At 43.1% G+C, this 18169-nt stretch overlaps 3 protein-coding genes across 3 annotated transcripts in view; 2 read left to right on the forward strand and 1 right to left on the reverse strand.

Moving 5' to 3' along the window:
- Nucleotides 1-4777: 4777 nt before the first annotated feature.
- On the reverse strand, nucleotides 4778-8664 carry alkbh1 (alkB homolog 1, histone H2A dioxygenase). The gene is made up of 6 exons (XM_011490141.3): nucleotides 8420-8664; nucleotides 8159-8267; nucleotides 7907-8069; nucleotides 6576-6666; nucleotides 6078-6271; nucleotides 4778-5493 (listed from the first exon to the last, which is right to left on the reverse strand). The coding sequence occupies exons 1-6, from the start codon at nucleotides 8555-8557 to the stop codon at nucleotides 5061-5063; spliced, it is 1128 nt and encodes a 375-aa protein (XP_011488443.1). The 5' UTR covers nucleotides 8558-8664; the 3' UTR covers nucleotides 4778-5060.
- A 48-nt stretch (nucleotides 8665-8712) lies between these two features.
- On the forward strand, nucleotides 8713-10103 carry slirp (SRA stem-loop interacting RNA binding protein). Its single transcript, XM_011490140.3, has 4 exons — nucleotides 8713-8821; nucleotides 9226-9284; nucleotides 9594-9701; nucleotides 9857-10103. Exons 1-4 carry the CDS (start codon nucleotides 8755-8757, stop codon nucleotides 9923-9925), a joined length of 303 nt encoding a protein of 100 aa, XP_011488442.1. The 5' UTR covers nucleotides 8713-8754; the 3' UTR covers nucleotides 9926-10103.
- Nucleotides 10104-11510: 1407 nt separating this feature from the next.
- The window catches only part of adck1 (aarF domain containing kinase 1), a 57426-nt gene continuing 50767 nt past the window's right edge, over nucleotides 11511-18169 (forward strand). The window contains exons 1-3 of the mRNA XM_004082423.4: nucleotides 11511-11637; nucleotides 14661-14799; nucleotides 16290-16373. Of these exons, the coding sequence (XP_004082471.2) occupies nucleotides 14668-14799; nucleotides 16290-16373 (216 nt within the window). The 5' untranslated portion in view covers nucleotides 11511-11637; nucleotides 14661-14667. The remainder of the gene's footprint in view (nucleotides 11638-14660; nucleotides 14800-16289; nucleotides 16374-18169) is intronic.

Raw genomic sequence — 18169 nt, forward strand, 5'->3', positions numbered from 1 at the left:
TTTATGAATCTGAGTTTCTATCTCTTGTCTGATTCAAAACTACACACAGAATCCTACATTCCCATCTTTCATCCATTCATAATTTACTCTTTTACCTTTTCCTGTGCCCTCTGACCTGTGAAAAGAACCCTCCGAAGTGTTCAGTAGGAATTCGAGACACTAACAAGCCCCGTGTTTGTTGTTCTGCAAATGTTCCCATGTTCAAATTCCTGTCAGACGCTGTGACTCACGAGAGGAAACGGAAAACATTTGAAGACATTTAATCCAAAAAGCTGTCAAACCCATGGAAGCTCCGTAAGGCAGCTTTTTGATCCTCAGGAATAGAAGGTAAAGAACGGATCAGCTGATCAGCTTTCCTTCCTCTCATTAGTTTATTCAAGCGATTACAGAGGGTCATGCTGACCCTTTTGTGCTTCAGACTCTGTAAAGGCTGAGAGCTCTGTGCACGCCGAGGAGCAAAGAGGGGGGTTGTCACAAGACGCGTGTGCAGCCAAGCCCCCTTTTTGGACGCCGGCGAGGGGAAAATTCACTGATGAAATGTGGCACAGACCCCGGAATGCAATTTCAAGCTTCCACATCTGTGAGATGGATGAAACCAGGTTCCTAATTTTACAACCATGATGTCAGTGAGAATACGTGACAGCACTCCATCGGGGCTCTGAGTGCAGGTGGTCAAAATGCGCACGCATTTAGCTCATGGCTGCAGGACTTTCACCAGTCCCTCAGTGTCCAGAGAGCCTCAGGCTTTGAGTCATCTCTTTGCTATTCCGGCTCCTTTCAGAAGAACGAAACAAAACGACCGACAGGACATGAGAGGTCACAGAACCGCAGGAAGCTGCGTCACTCCACGCTGCTGATCAGCAGCCGTTTCTGCTCAAACCACACAAAGTCCTGGATTGGACCTCAAATCCTCTTCTAGGCTGTAGTGGAAAAGAAGAAAAAAACATGGACACTTTTGAGAAGTTCTGGATAAGCGTCTGATCAATGGTCTTAAAAATTATTGATTCAGGATAAAAGCAGTTTCCTGCTATTAACGTCTTCTAGGACAACTTCTTGTGCTATCTTAGATGACCCCACCCTTACTTTGACATGTTATCCCTACCATGACAAAGGTGGACAAAGTTGGAAAGATTTCATGTAATCAATGGACACCAGTGAAGATCACAAATCATTAAAGAAAAAAGGTTCAGAGCACTGTCTAGTGGGTCTAGATGACCCAACTCTTTTGTTGGCCTTTGTCACGTGACCCATACAGAGATGGACCCGTACGTGTCCTGAGGGTTTTCATCTTGTCATGGAACGTACCACTCTCTATACCTCAGTCATTAGTTATGCCTTAATCACATGCACTCGTACGAGGGGTTGACCCGTAGTCGTGCTACAGGTTTTTGCGTTGTTCGGTTCTGTGGACGGTCGTACAGAGTAGTGGCCGCATCTTAAGGGGAGCGCAGTGCACAGTATTTGGGGGTGTCCACATCTCACCAGCCTCACCCTTACTCACCCTTGCGTGTTGTTCAAGTGTCCGCTACGACCTGTTGCCTGTATTTTTGTTCATTGGGTTGACTGAATGGTCGACGACCTTGATCTTTTGTGCAGGTCAACTGTGTGCCCCGTTAAGGTTTGACGATTTTTTTGGGCGATTGTGGCTTAAGTTGCTTTAAAACTAAATGTGATTTACATATCAGGGGGATCCACTTTCAATGTTAAGTCGATGTTAAGGGGCAGTGTGTCAGTCTGACGATGCGATTGGCAAAATGTATGAATTTTGTGATATTGTTCTTTTATCGAGACAACACTGCACTAATGTGGGACAGAAATTCATCAAACTGGGTAACAGAGAGACGGATGCTTCCATGTGGCGATGACGGAAAATACCTTGAACAGTAGCTCCTCCACATGCAACTGGAGCATCAGGTTTATGAACACTTTTTTGGACAAGCGTTGGATGCGTTTCGAAAGATAGAGACGTTCGAAATGACGAGCAAATTCCCTTCAGTGTGACGGCAGCAAATTCACATAAAGGTACAAAAACCACAACAAGTTTACGTCAGAAAGGTAGTGTTCCATCACTCAGTGGGTGGAGTGTCCCGGCCCCAGGGGGAGGAGTTTAAATATGGGGGTCTTGTTCACGACTGAGGGAAGACCGGAGCGTGAGATTGACAGGCGGGTCGGAGCAGCGTCCGTAGTTGTGCGGTTGCTGTACTTGTCCGTTGTGAAGAGAGAGCTGAGCCAAAAAGTAGGGAGGTCTGGGCATCTTTGCCAGACTGCTGCAACCCGATCCCAAATGAGCTGAAGAAGATGGATGGAAGCTGGATAGAGTTAAGCCAAGATTTGGTCACCTAACGCAAAGAGAAGCGCTAACATGGTCCAAGTTGTGTTCATGCATGCACCTAGGGAAGCCTCAACATGGCTGCTCTCTCGATCCTAAAAATCTTCGTCCCGTGAAGAAACGGTTGTTTCCTGTTCACACTTTAACGGAAGAGCACAAACAAGAGCAGGGCTGTTGCTCCCTGATGAATCCTTACAACCTTCAAAAAATCAGATCAAGATGTGCAACAGAGCCCCAAAGCAGCACAAAGGTAAATGAGTCATGGCTTAAACAAACAAACAAACAGGTGCGATTCAATAAACCGTCCCCCCACATGAACACAAACAGCAGCAGGATCACAGGCCGAGGCCTGCAGTGAAGCCGAGCGATGAGCTCAGACTTGGAAAGTGTCGCATACTGAATCACTTAACTGCAAACTGGCTGTTGAGGCAAAAACAAAGGCTTTCGGTGGACAAAGCACATGTGCCCATCATTAGCCCCAACCATTAACTCACAAGTCAGCAATCCCAACAACAGCGCGAGGAGTGGGCGAGTGTCCATTATGTCACCCCAAATGCTTGTTTTACAGTCTGAATAAACACTTGTTATTTGTCAGGATCCATGAAACGCCGTGGGCTCGGTTCGGCTGATGAACAATGAAACCTGCAGCTGGCAGATTAGAAGCATGCCCGACCTGTGGAAGTGGAAACGTGGGCCTGACGGGTCTGATGCAGCAGCACAAGGAGCTTTTCATGCTTCACAAAGAGCTGAAAGGAGTAAAAGGGAAAATCCTTCCTGTGTTTGCATTTCATCTGACTGATCTGATGCTCCATGTACAGTAAAAGAGCCTGTCAGTCTGAAGAGGGTCAGAAGCAGGTAAAAAAAAGTTTCTCACTGGAACGGTTGTCTCAAATATCATCGGCACATCAGGGAAAAAAGGAGTGGGCACAGAAAAGAGCCCTGAGGGACGCCTTTTAAAAGTGGCAACGGTGTTGAGGAAACTCCTCTAGTTTTGATTTTAGATGGCGATTTACCATTTGCATGCTGAGAATTCCTGCTGCGCCCCCTGCAGGCTGGAGCGAGGAAAACCATGATGCCTTCAGGGCAGCGTGGTCACAACAGCCACAGCAGGATCGGAACATAAGGTGATCTCACCACAGATGGGTTTTTATGGCATCACTAACAGCATCCATGAATGTTTTGGATTATCGGGCTGCAGAATCATGTCAAGACTTTCGCATAAACGTTCAGTCCTTAATTGTTTTTGTGGAAACTTCAAGCTGCAGTTTTAAGACCCCATTTAACCTCGTTTCACCTGCAAAGTAAACACTGCAGCTCCTTTTTCCCCCCCCCCACTGCTGGAAGTGAACCTGAAAGCTTCCAGACGAGGCTGAGCTCAAACTTCAGCAAACCTAAGAGAAAATATTCCAAATCTTTTGTCAAAATGATTTGAAATTTTAAGAGTTTCTCATGAAGTGCTTTTTAATTCAGTTCAATTTCCGCAGTCGATTTACAAAAATATTTAAGAAATTTAGAGTTCAACCTAAAATTAAGTGACGCAGAATTTAATATAAAAACACGGGCGTTTCTGGTGTGTGAAAGAAAAATGATTTGTCACACATTTGCTAATTTCCTCCTTAGTTCCTGAAGAAGAGGTGGAAGACACGGCCATAGACTACAGAGGAGAAGTGCAGAGAAGCTCGTGACATCCTGAGAAGTCTGAACATCCTTCAATGATGTAGATCCACAGCATCAGCACCCAATCCGAACTAAAAGTCCCCTGAGTTTGTTCTGATTTTAAACACAAAGGTAAGAGAGCTGTCTGCCTCCTAAAAAGAACCAGGGATTTATTTTCGTCAGGGAGAAGAATGAAAGTTCTGGAAAGTCCAAAGTTTTGTACTGTCCAATGCAAAGGGGCCGCAGCAATCCGAATGTATAGGAAATAATCTTAGACTTAAACAGAAGAAGTTTCTGTTTTGTTTTATTTTAAAATCCGAAAAGATACGGGAGTCGTGTGCTTCTGGAAGAGGAGCATCTTCTTTCCACGTCCTGTTCAAACCATTAATGACAATTAATGGACTTCAGAATTATTTTATCCTGTATTCCTTGGAACGATGGACACCATGTACATAATTTCCCTCAAGATATAAGTTTAATTTTGGCAGATTAAATATTGAAGCCCTTTCACTGAATTATGTTAGAGGATTGGTTCCTTTTAAATGTTCTAATGATTTAGTGCCATCTAGTGATCAGCATTGGTATAACAGCAGTAGAAAATAATTTGATCCAGAAACCTTTCTCGTGACAATGACCATCAAATATGAAATTAATATTATTATTAAATGTGCTTGACGGTTAACCTAAGTTTTGTATTGTTTACAACTGCAATAAACACAGCACACTTTGTTTCGGAGACACATTGTACACAAAGGAAAGAAGATGACCATATTTTCAAAATAAGACATTCAATATTAGTATTTTTTGCAAGATTTTTGTTTTTTATTTTATTTATTAAGTTTTCAAACTGGTGAAAAATTAGCAAGTTTTTTGAAAAGATGAAAACAACATGTTCCTATCGCTGATTTAAAAATGAGTCACATTCTGACACATCTTCCTCAGTAAAGCTGAACTGCATGATCTTATAAATCCTCATCATGACTGCCTTAAACATCTTCCTCACTCTGCAGACATCTTTCAGAAGAAACAAAAGCCACAAGATTAAAGTGTCAGCATTTAACGACATCTGGCTTCTTCACGTCTCATTTGCAGAGTCGCTGTCACTCCTCTTCCTCTTCCCAGGGTCTTCATCGTGGTATCCGCCTATCTCACTTTTATCCGTCCTTGTAACTGAGGAGGGCGGTGCCACCGGGAAGCTCTGTCCCGCCCCCAGCACCTGTCGAACAGTCATGTTTAGCCTGGATTTCTGAATATAAACGGAGCACGCCATCCAGTCTTCCTCAGAAACCGGCTCCAACATGGCCGCCGCCTGCTGGGGGGAGGCGGGGCGCAGGTCCTCCAGGAGGGCGCCGTGCCCCCGAGGCGTCGGGAGGATGCGCGGGACGGCGTGGTAGAGGAGGCGACTCTGTCCAGACATCACCATCACGTCTCCACTGTGCACCAACATGGCGGTGGGGGGGTCCTGTCTGCGGGTGCCTCCCAGGAGAAAGATGGCCGACTGCCCAAAACTGTCAGAGGAAAAAGAACGAAGGCTGGTTTCTAAAGAATTTCCGATTTCAGAATTTCAAGGTTCTGAAAACGCTCCTCTGTCATTGGTTTAAAACAGGGCTCAGAATTAGTTGTGGAGCACCTCAGAGCTATTTCTTGGGCCCCATTCTGTTCTAATTGGATCTGGTCTCTGGCGTTTTATTTTAAACTCTTTTCTAACAAAACCAGCAATTCATTTTTCAAGACATTCAGCACATAAAAGACAGCTACATTTCTGCTTTTCAAACAAAAACAAAAAAGGTTTTAACAAACAATGCCACAATAAGGTAGTTAAAAACTTGGTTAGATAAACAAGAATAAAAATCTGGAAATTTCATTACAAATATTCTTTAAGACAAAAGTTCTGCTCAAACATTAGTGTCTTGGAGTATTTTAGTCAGATTTGTTGTTATTATTCTAACAGACTTTTTTCCCTTTAGACTTTGATGACTTAACCTCTTCTTGGAACAGAACCTCAACTCTGGAAAAGCTGGAAAATGTTCATGTTTTACTCCTCCTACAGCTCCTCCTTTGAAGTTCAGTTCACTTTTTTAGAAACCATCACCTGAACGAGAGCAGAGGCCGCGTGTGATCCAGCTCAGACTCATCCACGTGGATCCCCAGAGACGAGTCGGGTCTGTAGTAGTTTAGGATGGCTGCCTCGGATCTGAAGCCCGGGAAGCCGCAGGCCGAGGCCACCCGGGCCGACAGCGAATGGAGGTCAGCCGGAAACGGCGTGTGGTTGTCGGCGGAGTACGTCTGAGGGCAGGGAAGCACAAAGCGTCTGTGATGTCACTGCAAGAAACGTTAGCGAGGACTGAAGGTCAGTGATCCCATACTGTCCAGGAAAATGGAGAACATTTTTGTTTCTTTTCTTCATGTGAACCTTTTCATTTTTATTGCTAAATATTTTAAATTTGGGGCCGGTTGTGCCAGCGGGTCATAGAATTTCATGACTCGAACTTTTCCCCCTTGAAACCAATAAAAATAAAGAATCTTTGTGTGCTGGTTGGATTTAACAGCTGACCTTCTGAGGATGCTCAGACACTTCAGCGAGGCTCACCTTGGTGTCCCAGTTGTAATGATATCCCAGAGTGACCCAGTGCAGCTTCTCCAGCAGAGTCTTTGGTTGATTCCTTCCAGAGGACGGAGATCTGTGGGCAGAAGGCGGAAAATTCACTCGCTGTGGCCAAATTGGAGGGCCGCGTTCTTCCTGGCTTGCTTACGTCACGGCGTCACGGACAAGTGCTGTCCAAATCACACGACTCCTTCAAATGCGGCCCACGAGTACAGCCTTCTTTTTCCCGGTGTAGGTACCGCAACCATTCGGCCTGCAATAACCGTTCGGGGCCCTTTCGACTGAGGATGACGTCGGGCTCAGGCTCTACATATTTTCATTTCACGTTTCCTTTTGTAACCTAAAGTTCTTTTCCCTCATGAGTTGTGTCTGACATTATTCTTTGTAGTATTTATAGAGAGATTTTGCCAAAACCCGCTTTGTAAAAAGGTCTGTTCGCTCCACACAAGCAAACCGTGTGTCTGATCAGAGCAGCCGGAGTCTCGTATCTTCGTGTTCGCAGGCAGGGAAGGTGCTTTGTTATGGTGTGGGGTCCGGAGAAGGGTTCTGACCGCAGTCCGTTCGGCTGCAAAGGCACTTAATAATAATCATAACAACAATAAAAGTACGTTTAGAAGATGATCTTGCACTATGTCGGAGCTCTGTTTGTTTACAACGGACCACCTAATATCTTCTTCTATGGTGGTATTGTAATTTGTCCAGACCAATCACTGACACGTCATCGCACCAACAGACAGCCAACCACATCACTGTGTGAGGTCAGCACTAGCTGAAGGACCCCGAACGGTTATGGTACCTACACCGGTTTCAAAGGATTGGCCTGGTGTATCCTTCTATGCTGTCCGTATCCCAAGATGCATTGCGGCCGAACCCGGAGATTTTCTGACCACAACGGCGGAATGTGAAGCGGGACCCGGAGTTGGAAATAATGACACCGTTTTATGATTACACCTCCAAGACTAAAGGTTGGATCAAATAAGACAGGAATCTTTTTTTTTTTAGCTCTGTGCCCGGTTCACTACTCCTCTCTGTTTGGGACTCACGGTTGCTAGGCGACAGGACGTTCCCCAATGTAACGGCTGGAATTGTCTGAAGGCCAGACTCGTCCAATTTCACAGCCATTAACATTTGGCCGACCCGATCGGCGAAGGACGGAGCCAGCTTCGACCGGGAAGGCTGTGGCCATTGAAGGACAGCCCTCAAATTCAGACACAGCCACTAAGGTCTGTTCTCGTTGCTACGGTGACGAACAAACAATACCAGTGTGCTCAGGGAAGAACTGCTATGAAGGTCTTCCTTCTGAACATGATCCTCACCTGAGGACAGGTGCACTCTTAGCCCAGATGTCCTGCGTGTCGCAGGCAGACATGTGCAGGTCCAGGTTGCAGACGTTTGGTTTTTGAGGGTAGGTCTTCAAGCACTGCCTGACCCAGAAGGGTTGGGAGCCCCGAAGGAAAGGGTTGGAGATGAAAATGAAGCCTAGACAAAAGAATCAGGTGGGTGTGTTGTTGTTTTGAGAAGACCATAATGATGAAGAAGAACATGAGAACCACGTGACGCTGCTGTACCCGGGAAGCCCTGCAGGCTGAAGGCTCTCCAGTCTCTGACGGGCCGCAGTCCCACCCGGGCGGCCTCCTCGTCGCTCACCGCAGCCGCGTCCAGGTGAGCCGGAGCGACCTGCCGGGTTCACGGGTGAACATCTGTTTGTGACCTCACTGAAAACTCGTCAGATGAGCAGCTTGCGCTCGTGCGGACTAGGATCAGTGATAAACCGAGCAGAATGCCGCTTTTGTGCGGTTAATCGCCACTAATTCCGGCATCTTTCTCACCTTGTCCGCCGGCGGTTCGCTGGAAAAGTCGACAACCCCCCTGAGGTCGGGTGGGGGGTCTCTTCTTTTATAAAACTTGAACATCTTCCTAAAAACATCTTCCCCGCTCTCCACCATGTAGGCGGCCATCTTTGCCATGACGTAATTGACCCCAATCTAAACCTTTTTTTACATTTCACCTCTACCTGGAGTTTAAAATAAAAAAATATATAAGCAGGCGTCATTTAAATATTTAATAACTAGAAAAGATGTCTCTTTTTTTCCTGCTTCGCTTAACTTTGGGGGTATATTTTGGTCACGTGACCTTGCGTCACAGGTCAAAGGGACGAGCAAAGATGGCGGCGTCGTCCAAAAAGGTGTTCGAGCTGTTCGTGTCGAAGGTCCCGTGGACCGCAGCCAGCAGTAAGTCCCGTTCTCCGGTAGAATTGTTCTGCAACCGCGAGGCTCCGACCTGAACTGATGTGCGGAGACCCGGAACGTCGCTTCGCTTTTATTATTTCCCTCTGCGTGGGGGCACGCGGGACGTCCGTGAAGCTTCCACGCACAGCGGTACTTCAAAGTACTCGCGCAGAAGCAGACTTATTTGTCGTAACACTTACTTATTAATATTAATAAATAGGTATTCTAAGAATTTTAACTGTACTGTGTGTAATAGTTTACAACGGGCTTTTTCCACAATAACCAACATGCTCTCCAACATAAAGATCAATTTATTTGAGAAATCATTAATAAATAAACGCCATTTGAAAAAGATAAGGACGGAAGGTATTTTCATGTGTTTGTGAATCAGAGCTTTTGTTTTTCAGAGGAGGTGCGGGACTATTTTGGACAGTTTGGCTTGGTCAAGAAGTGTCTTCTGCCATTTGTGAGTTTCTTCTGTTCGTTTTTTTATTTATTAATATCTAACAAATAAACCCAAACACCAACAATTAGTAACTGTCATTTATATGTGGTCCAGATCTATTCATCAATTCATTTCTGTTCTCAGTTACTTGGTTCTTTCTACCATGTGCAATAAAGTTTATTGGAAAAAAAACCCTGGTTCTTTCTACTAAGTGCAATAAAGTTTATTGAAAAAAAGACTTGGTTCTTTTCAACGTTCCTGGAAACTGCTGCCCCCTTGTGGTGGGAGGTGTCCACTGCTCCTGACTCTTCACTGTTTTTGCTGAACCAGGATAAGGAGACCGGCTTCCACAGAGGCTTCTGCTGGATCGGCTTCACAACAGAAGAGGGTTTGAACAATGCCCTGCAGAAGGACCCTCATGTTCTGGAGGGAGCAAAGGTAAAGCATTATGGGTAATGGAGTCAAAAAGAAGTGAGCACTACGTGCTAATAAACCCCTGAACTCAGGAAAATGACTGTAAGGAAAGAAGCAAAGTAAGAAAGCTGGATGTTGTCTGTGGAATTTGTTTTTTTGACTAATGCCTCTGCTTTCAGCTGCAGGTTCAGAGGAACAGACGTCCGTTCGCAGGACAGAAGTCCAGCAGAGACGCCGAGTTTGACTGAAGCTTCCTCTGTGGTTCTGCAGAGAGGAGAGGAGCTCCCTCTACCTCTTCTTGTCTGAAACGCTGGGTGAAACCAGTGGACCATGTTTGTTCTATGGAATCAAAATCCTTAAATTCCTCTGTTTTGGTGTTGTGAAACTGATATTTGTTGACAAATAAAATCTTTATTTATTATCAAAGTGTTGTACTTCCTGCTATATCAAATATTTTAGAAGATTTAGAAAGCTTTTATCAATTTACTCTGGAAAAATATATATATTTAAATAAAAATATATAAAACTGATAGTTTTATTGTAACAATTAAAAATATACTACATATTTTTTTCTTGATTAAAATAATGAAATTAAAACAGAAAAATTTTAAATACTCTTAAAATAAAAACAAAATTGAAAAACAGATGTCATGTATAAGCGTTACAAAAAAGTTTTTGTTTTTTTTAAATCAACTTTAATGCACATTATGCGCTTTTACAAGGATGCACTTTTAGCATACATTAAAAAACACAACTGCAAATATCAAATACACATCCGTAACAAACAGAAGAACAAGAATAGAAATAAGCCAGGGGGTTAAACTCAAGGAAATAATACTGAATCTCTCACAAACAGACAATGTTCTGATCGCTTTTTGCTTCTCTAAATTTCGAATACTGTTGATATAGTGATTTAATTCAGAAAGGAATACAGTGAAACAGGGTTTTCTACCAGAAAATTTACATTTATGAACATGGAATTTGGCCAAAATGAGTAAAAGATTTAAAAGTAAACCAGAGTCCTTTTGCATATTTTTTGATATTAGACCCAACAAGACATCTTTCCAGAATAAGACAAAACAAGAATCAATTTTATCATTAATAAAATCACACATCTTCTGTCTAAACACCTTAACTTTGGGACAATACGAGAAAAGATGGATAACTGTTTCAGGGGAATTACAACCAGAACTACAGAGTGTCTCCATGTTTAATTTGAATCTGTTTTGGATTTATTGTTTTTCCTGGGATAACCGGTCAGACATATTTTCCTCACAGGATTATTTATGGGAGAGAGCAGAAAAGGCTCCTCAACGTGAACTCTGTGTTGGAATTTAAACAGCATGCAGACACCAGAGGGAATAGCTCCAAACACTCTAGCGTATTCTAAAGGTGGAACAGGGAAGGGAAATTTAGATAGAAATTCCTCATAAGTTAAAAGTAAGCCCTGGTTGTTAAATAATTGATACACAAATATAATCTTATTTCGAAACCACTATTCTATGAAGAGTGATTTGCGTTTATATAAAATGTCCCTGTTATTCCAGATAGAATATTTGTGAGATGAAAAGTTGTGTTTGTATACAAGGGACCATGAAAGGAACAAAAAAAGGTAATTTTTACCCCTATGGATTGGCCTGTGACGCACATATGACGTTTTCAAGTTCCCGGAAGTGTAGTTTTCATGTTTTAAAAACGCGACACTACGAGTGAATATGATCATAATTTTAGTCAAAAAGTGTCTCTTAACCCTCACATTCAACGATTCATGTGTCCGATTTACATTCCTCTCGGCCCAGCAGGAAATACAAACGCATCCACTAACCCCCGAGATTTTAGACTACATTGACCAGAAGTCCTTGCGCTGTAGTTGAGAGGAGGCGAAAAGGTCAAAACCGGAACCGGTGAGTTAGCGGTCGCCAGTGCGCGTGTGGACCGAGCAGAAGCGGCCGTTTGTCAGGTAAGGTGTCGTAACTCTGCGACTGGTGGAGTGTGACTGCTGATTGTTGTGTGTCCGCTCACACAACGACAGTTACACAACCTGAACGGCCATTACACAACACGCGAGGGGAACATTCAGCAGGTTTTCGCAGACATCCTTTTGTCGCTAATTGGCCTCTCGGTTGATTCGATTCTACGTCTAACGTCACAGCTGAGTGTCAGGGACGTGCATTGTGGGATGGGATGCTGTGATGTTCTGGCTTTGATTGACAATGATGACAGGACGCATGCGCGGCGCGGGAACACCAGTTTGAGCTGACTGTTTTGTGGACATTGAAGTACAAGAATCCGATTTCAGGTTTGCCAGGGTCGATGGTCATCCACCTGCACAGGTGCAGCGGTTCAGCATCATCCATGCAGGATGCTGGTCTCAGAATTCTTCTGGGGTCTAGATGACAGAGCATGAAGGAAAAGAAAAACACTGTTTTTACTCGGCACTAATCAAAAAAAGCTACATGTTTAAATATTCAAAAAATAACTGAATGAGTTCAACTTAACACTTATGAAAAACTTTAGTTTCAGTTTTTCCACAAGGTAACACGAATAAATAAAAAATCCTACACAAGTTCCAATACAGCCGGAAATAAAAGGGAACAGAACAAAGAAAACTTTTGCATTAGTGGATAAACAAATTTTAGAGAATAAAATAATAGTATATATACTTCCACAATCAATTCTTCCAATCAATCCCCAGTGTTTGTCATATTTCTTATGTTCTAAGTCGTACTTGGATTTAGGCAGCAAAGGTCATTTATTGTGTTTTTGTAGCAGCTTTTATTTAAACAAAGTTTTTTTGAAGGTGATTTGGTTTCTTTAAAGGTCCTTTATCATTTCTTTAGCCTTTTAGAGTAAACTGTATCCCATATTCATTCAAATTAATCACATCAACCATATGATAACATATCACATTTGGCACATTAAAGACCTTTAATGAGGCCTTCTGGAGGCCCCTGGGAGCACTGTGAGAGTCATGTTTTTTGATTTCTCCAGTGCTTTCAACACAATTCAGCCATCACTGCTGAGGAGGAAGCTGGAGGTTGCAGGTGTGGACCAACATCTGGTTGCTTGGACCATTAACTTCCTCACAGACAGACCACAGTTTGTGAGGCTGCGTGACTGTGAGTCTGATGTGGTGGTCTGCAGCACGGGGGCACCTCAAGGGACTGTGCTCTCCCCATTCCTGTTCACCCTGTACATATCGGACTACACCTACGACTCCCACCACTGTCATCTGCAGAAGTTCTCAGATGACAGTGCCATTGTGGGCTGTGTATCAGGGGGGGGGATGAGCAGGAGTACAGGGGGGTCATCACTGACTTTGTTAGCTGGTGTGAAGTTAACCACCTGCTGCTTAACACCAGCAAGACAAAGGAGCTGATACTGGACTTCAAGAGGTCCTCACCATCACAGTCACCGGTGAACATCCAGGGTTCAGACATTGAGGTCGTGGACACATTTAAATATCTGGGTGTTCACCTGAACAACAGACTGGACTGGTCCAACAACACGGATGCTCTGTACAGGAGGGGCCAGAGTCGCCTTCACCTGCTGAGGAGACTGAGGTCCTTTGGCGTGTGCAGACAGCTGCTGAGGACCTTTTACGACACTGTGGTGGCCTCAGTGGTCCTTTATGGAATTGTGTGCTGGGCGGGGGGCAGTGCAGGCAGAGACTTGAAGAGGCTTAACAAACTGGTTAGGAAGGCCGGCTCTGTCCTGGGCTGCACACTTGAGTCCATCGAGGAGGTGGCGGACAGGAGGATGTTGGCTAAGCTGACATCCATCATGGATAACCCCTCCCACCCCCTACACCAAACTGTAGAGGCGCTGACCAGCTCCTTCAGCACCAGACTGTTGCACCCTCAGTGTAAGAAGGAGCGCTAACGCAGGTCATTCCTCCCCACAGCCATCAGACTGTACAACACCGTGTCAAAGTGACACTCCACGGTCCCAGGGGTGTTTTTTCTGTTTAGTCATTGATTCATTTACTTTTGTTGTAGTTGTTGTTTTTCAATTTTAAATTGTTTTTTGTTCCTGAATAGTTGTTTGTTTTTGTTCTTGGTGTGAACTTCATTAGTTATTTCTGTATTTTGAAAAAATTTGTAATGTTTTTTTACAGTTTACATGTTTTGCAGACCGCATGTTTTTTACACTTTTGCAGCTGTATTTATTTAATATTTATTTCTTTATTTAATAAGAATCTCATTTTTGATAATTATTTTTCATAATAATTTTAGTAATATTTTTAATTATCTAATATAAATGTAATTTGTGATGTCCTTTATTGATGTTATATTATATAGATTATTTCTGAATGTCGTGTTGCTGCCACAGATAAATGAAATTTCCCCATTGTGGGATTAATAAAGTCATCTATCTATCTACAATGAAATATCAGTTATATGCATGAGTTCATTTTCCTACCTGGAAGTAAGACGACTCCATCTCTGAAGCTCCGCCTTTCTCTCCTTGTGGGTGCCGCCCATTTAATGATGTCAACCAAGCGCCGGCCTCGACAGCGGGTCTGTGTAAATAAAATGAAAGCTGGTGTGTGTTAGCTTGGGGGCGGGGCTGGCAGTGCAGACGCTCCTGGAAGGGGCGGGTCCTCCACGTTCATACGTAAGAACGTGAGGACCCAGTGGTTTTTGTGGATTGGGAGGGGCTGGCGTACTGGTTCGTAGAATGAATACTCAAAGATGCGTCAATGGATCAAAATACCCCTTTTGGGATTGTTTTATGTGAGGAATGTACATAATAATACACTAAAAAGCTCAAAAAGTTGATATTTTTGTATCATATAGGCCCTTAAAAACTAAAGTTAAAGCTGTTTATTTGTCTGGTAAAATATTGAATTGCTGAATTTAAACGTTTATATGGGTTTTTGGGTAAAGATTGAAGCTATATCACCAGGAGTTTTTCTCTCTGTTAACGGTAAAGAAAGGCTTTTGTGGTTCTCCTGCCTCACACTGCTGTGTTCTCCTGCAGTCCCCGGATGGCTGCCCGGCTCCTCAAGCTCTCCTCTCTGGCCACAGCAGTGTTCGCCTCCTCCGGCTTTTACTTCTACAACAAGCAGCTGGACCTCAGTGACCTGAGCGTCGTCCGGTTTGGTCGAGCTGCAGCCACCGTGAGTTCCTTAATGCGACTGACAATATGAGACGGACACAGTCGAGATGTTTAGAATTCATTTGGGATTTCAACCTATAGTGAAAAAGTACATGGATTTTGTGGTGTGCTCTGAATTATTGGCATGTCAGTTTATTACCAAAAATCCCAAATCAGTCATTCCTATTTAAACTTAGTGAGATGCAAACGTTCTCTGGTCAAACTGGTTCTGGTTTCTGAGCAGATTAACCGACTCCAGGTACACCCCTGGACAGACGGGGGTGTAGATGAATCACTAGGGATGGGCGATCTATCGATGCCAGTATCGGTATCGGCCGATATTTGCATAATTTGAGTTTATCGGTCTGATATCTAAAAATCTACAGATATTCTTCTAACTATTTTCAGAAAGACATTATTTTTGAAGTGCATGCTTGTTCCAAATAGATTGGAAAGCTTATGTTTACAGTCACTGTCAGCAATAGACTGTTTTCAGGTAAATGTCATTTTTTGATAGGGCTACATGTTGTTCCTAATGGATCTCTGGCAATAGGGAGATTATGGTTCACCGTTCTGTCCAATATTCAATAAATGGTCTCAATGCTTACAGATGCATTTAAGTTTGAAAGTGTTCCTTGTTCCTATGAGATCCTTTGTTGTATGTTAAAAAGGTCAAGTACAGTGTGATTGTCCAGTAAAAGAAAAGTCGTGTATTTCCTAATTAAGAAACAAAAAGGAAATTTACATTTTGTGTTACTTGGAGACTTAAGTATCGACTATCCCTCACAGTAACAGGTGAAATATCGGCTGGGAAAAACGATATCGGCCCATCCCTATAAATAACTAAATCTGTGGACTAGTCCTCCTTTTTTTTTCTTGTATGGTGGCCTTTAGCTTTTCTAACAAAACAGACGCTTACACGACAGAACAGAGTTTTTTTTCCCCCCTTTTTAGTTTTGTTGGACGTTAGTTTTTCCAGTCAAAGAGAAGACTAGCTGTTTTCTGATTCTCCACTGTGATCAGGAACCGTGCCTCGGTTCTTCCGGAGAACAGACAATCAGCTGATTTTCTTTTTCCCGCTTCATTAAAACCCCGGAAAGCTTGACTCCTTTACTTTGGGCTGTGACGCCACGGAAGTGGAGGTTGTCATCATCTCTTGATTGTTGACCCAAACTCAAACCATGAAGACATACAAGCTTGCATGGCTACAAAAACTGTAAACCCGTCTGTATGGATCAGAAGTCAACCATGGTGAAGTCTTTAACCCTTGTGCTATCTTAGATGACCCCACCCTTACATTGACGTGTTCTCCCTACCATGACAAAGGTGGGTAAAGGTGGAAAGATTTCATGTAATCCATTGACACCAGTGAAGATCACAAATCATTGAAGAAAAAAGGTTCAGAGCACTGTCTAGTAGGTCTAGATGACCCAACTCCCAATGGTAAAGTGTCTAGGATAGCACAAGGGTTAAGTGTCACGCTCTGTCTCCTGATCTTCTGTTTGTCTGCAGACGGCGGTCATCAGCTACGACTACCTAACAGCTTTCAAACATGTGGAAAGCGGCACGGAGGAATACTCTGCGCTCAAATCCCAGGTAGGCGGTGGGATCCTTGATCAGCTCTCTGAAGGAAGTTGTATTCGGTCAAATCTTTGTCCAGTTTTTTTTTTTTTTACACCTTTGTCCAGGTTCTGTCTGTAAAACGAGCTTGGATCATGTCTTTTACATTTGGATTGAGCGTATCTTCTCGTGGTGCAGAAAATCAGCTATGGAGAGTTTAGAAAACCCTAGTCATGCTTCAGACAGAAGAGCTTCTCAAACAGACCTGCTCAGTGTTCCTCAGTGTTCTAAAGGTTCTACAGCTTCTCTGTTTTCCACAAAGCCATACTTTATAGATACACAACACACAGTCTTTACAAAAAAAGTATCAAAACTTTTTAGTTCTTTTGTGTTTGTGACTTTCCATGCGTAAATATGCTTGCAGAGTTCACAAAGCTGGCATCGTTTTTGGGTAAAGGTGTTCTGTGAATGGAGAAATGCGTTTTTTTTTCCAATCTAACAAAAAGAAAGCCAGCCTTTCACACATTTGAGACTATTTTGAACAGTTTTGAACATCGTAGTTTCCTGGCTTGTGCTTGTGACTCAAAGTAATTGCACCTCCTTCAGTTAAACACAGAGGTGGTTCTATCATGGCACGGGCTGCTTGACTGCTTCTCATCTGTCAAAGTGAGGACTATAGCAGAAGAGTGTTGTGACACAATAATGAAGAAAATCTGTCCAAAAGAAAAGTCTGTGGTGAAATTTATTATTTCTGCATTAAATGATTTTTTGGATTATACGCTCATCTGCAACTTTTGAAGGTCCATCTTGGTAGTATCAGGTTGCATGCCTTTTGCCTTCAGAACTGCCTTAATCCTTGGTGGCATCGATTCAACAAGGTGCTGGAAACATTTCCCAGAGAGTTTGGTCCATATTGACCTGTCAGCAGGCAGTTGACTGCACATCCATGATGCCAATCTCCAGTTCCACCACATCCCAAAGGTGATCTATTGGATTGAGATCTGGGGCCTCATCTATAAAGGTTGCGTACGCACAAAAGAAGGCGTACGCCACTCTCTACGCAATAGTTGAGATTTATAAAAAGCAAATTTGACGGGAAAATGTGCGGTCCTTCACGCAAGCTCTGACCCAGGCGTACGCACAAAAACGGATGAAATGAGAAACGACGACACCGTCGGCAGATGGAAGAAACACGTGAAAGTGAAAATGACAATACTGCCTCTCATAAATAACATGAAGACTTCACAAAGCAAGTCTTACAATTAACAGCCTACACCAACACCCGTTTGATCGATCAGCAGTGAAATAAACAAAAGAAATCAAACGAAAATTACAACAGAAATTCAAATGAACACTTATTTGCAGAAAGAAAAGTGAAATATGTTCTGCAATATTGGCATGTTGTGCAATTCATCCTCATAAATAATACATTTAACAGAACGAAATAATGTACAAAACTGATATTCTCGTCAGTGTGTCCGTCTGGCGGAGCAGATATAGGTGCAGACAGACAGACAGATGGATAGATAGAGAGAGATGCATTAATTATCCACTGGGGAAAGTTGTTTTCATAGTAAAACATTTCTTCATAAGCTATGGAATTATGGTATTCATGCATATGCCTTTAGTTTGTTTTATTTTTGATAAAACCATGTATGGCGTATGTCTCAACCATTCAGAAAGCAACAAGAAATTACATTTGCGTTGAACATTTTCCCATTTCCATGTCGATTATTACCGACATCTGTAGCTTGTCAGATGCAATTAAATGGATGGAAATAAAATGCCCCATCACAATGCGTAATGACGCACAATGGCTGATCTTGGGCTCT

Source organism: Oryzias latipes, chromosome 22 (assembly GCF_002234675.1).
Source record: "Oryzias latipes chromosome 22, ASM223467v1".
NCBI classification, from domain to species: Eukaryota; Metazoa; Chordata; class Actinopteri; order Beloniformes; family Adrianichthyidae; genus Oryzias; species Oryzias latipes.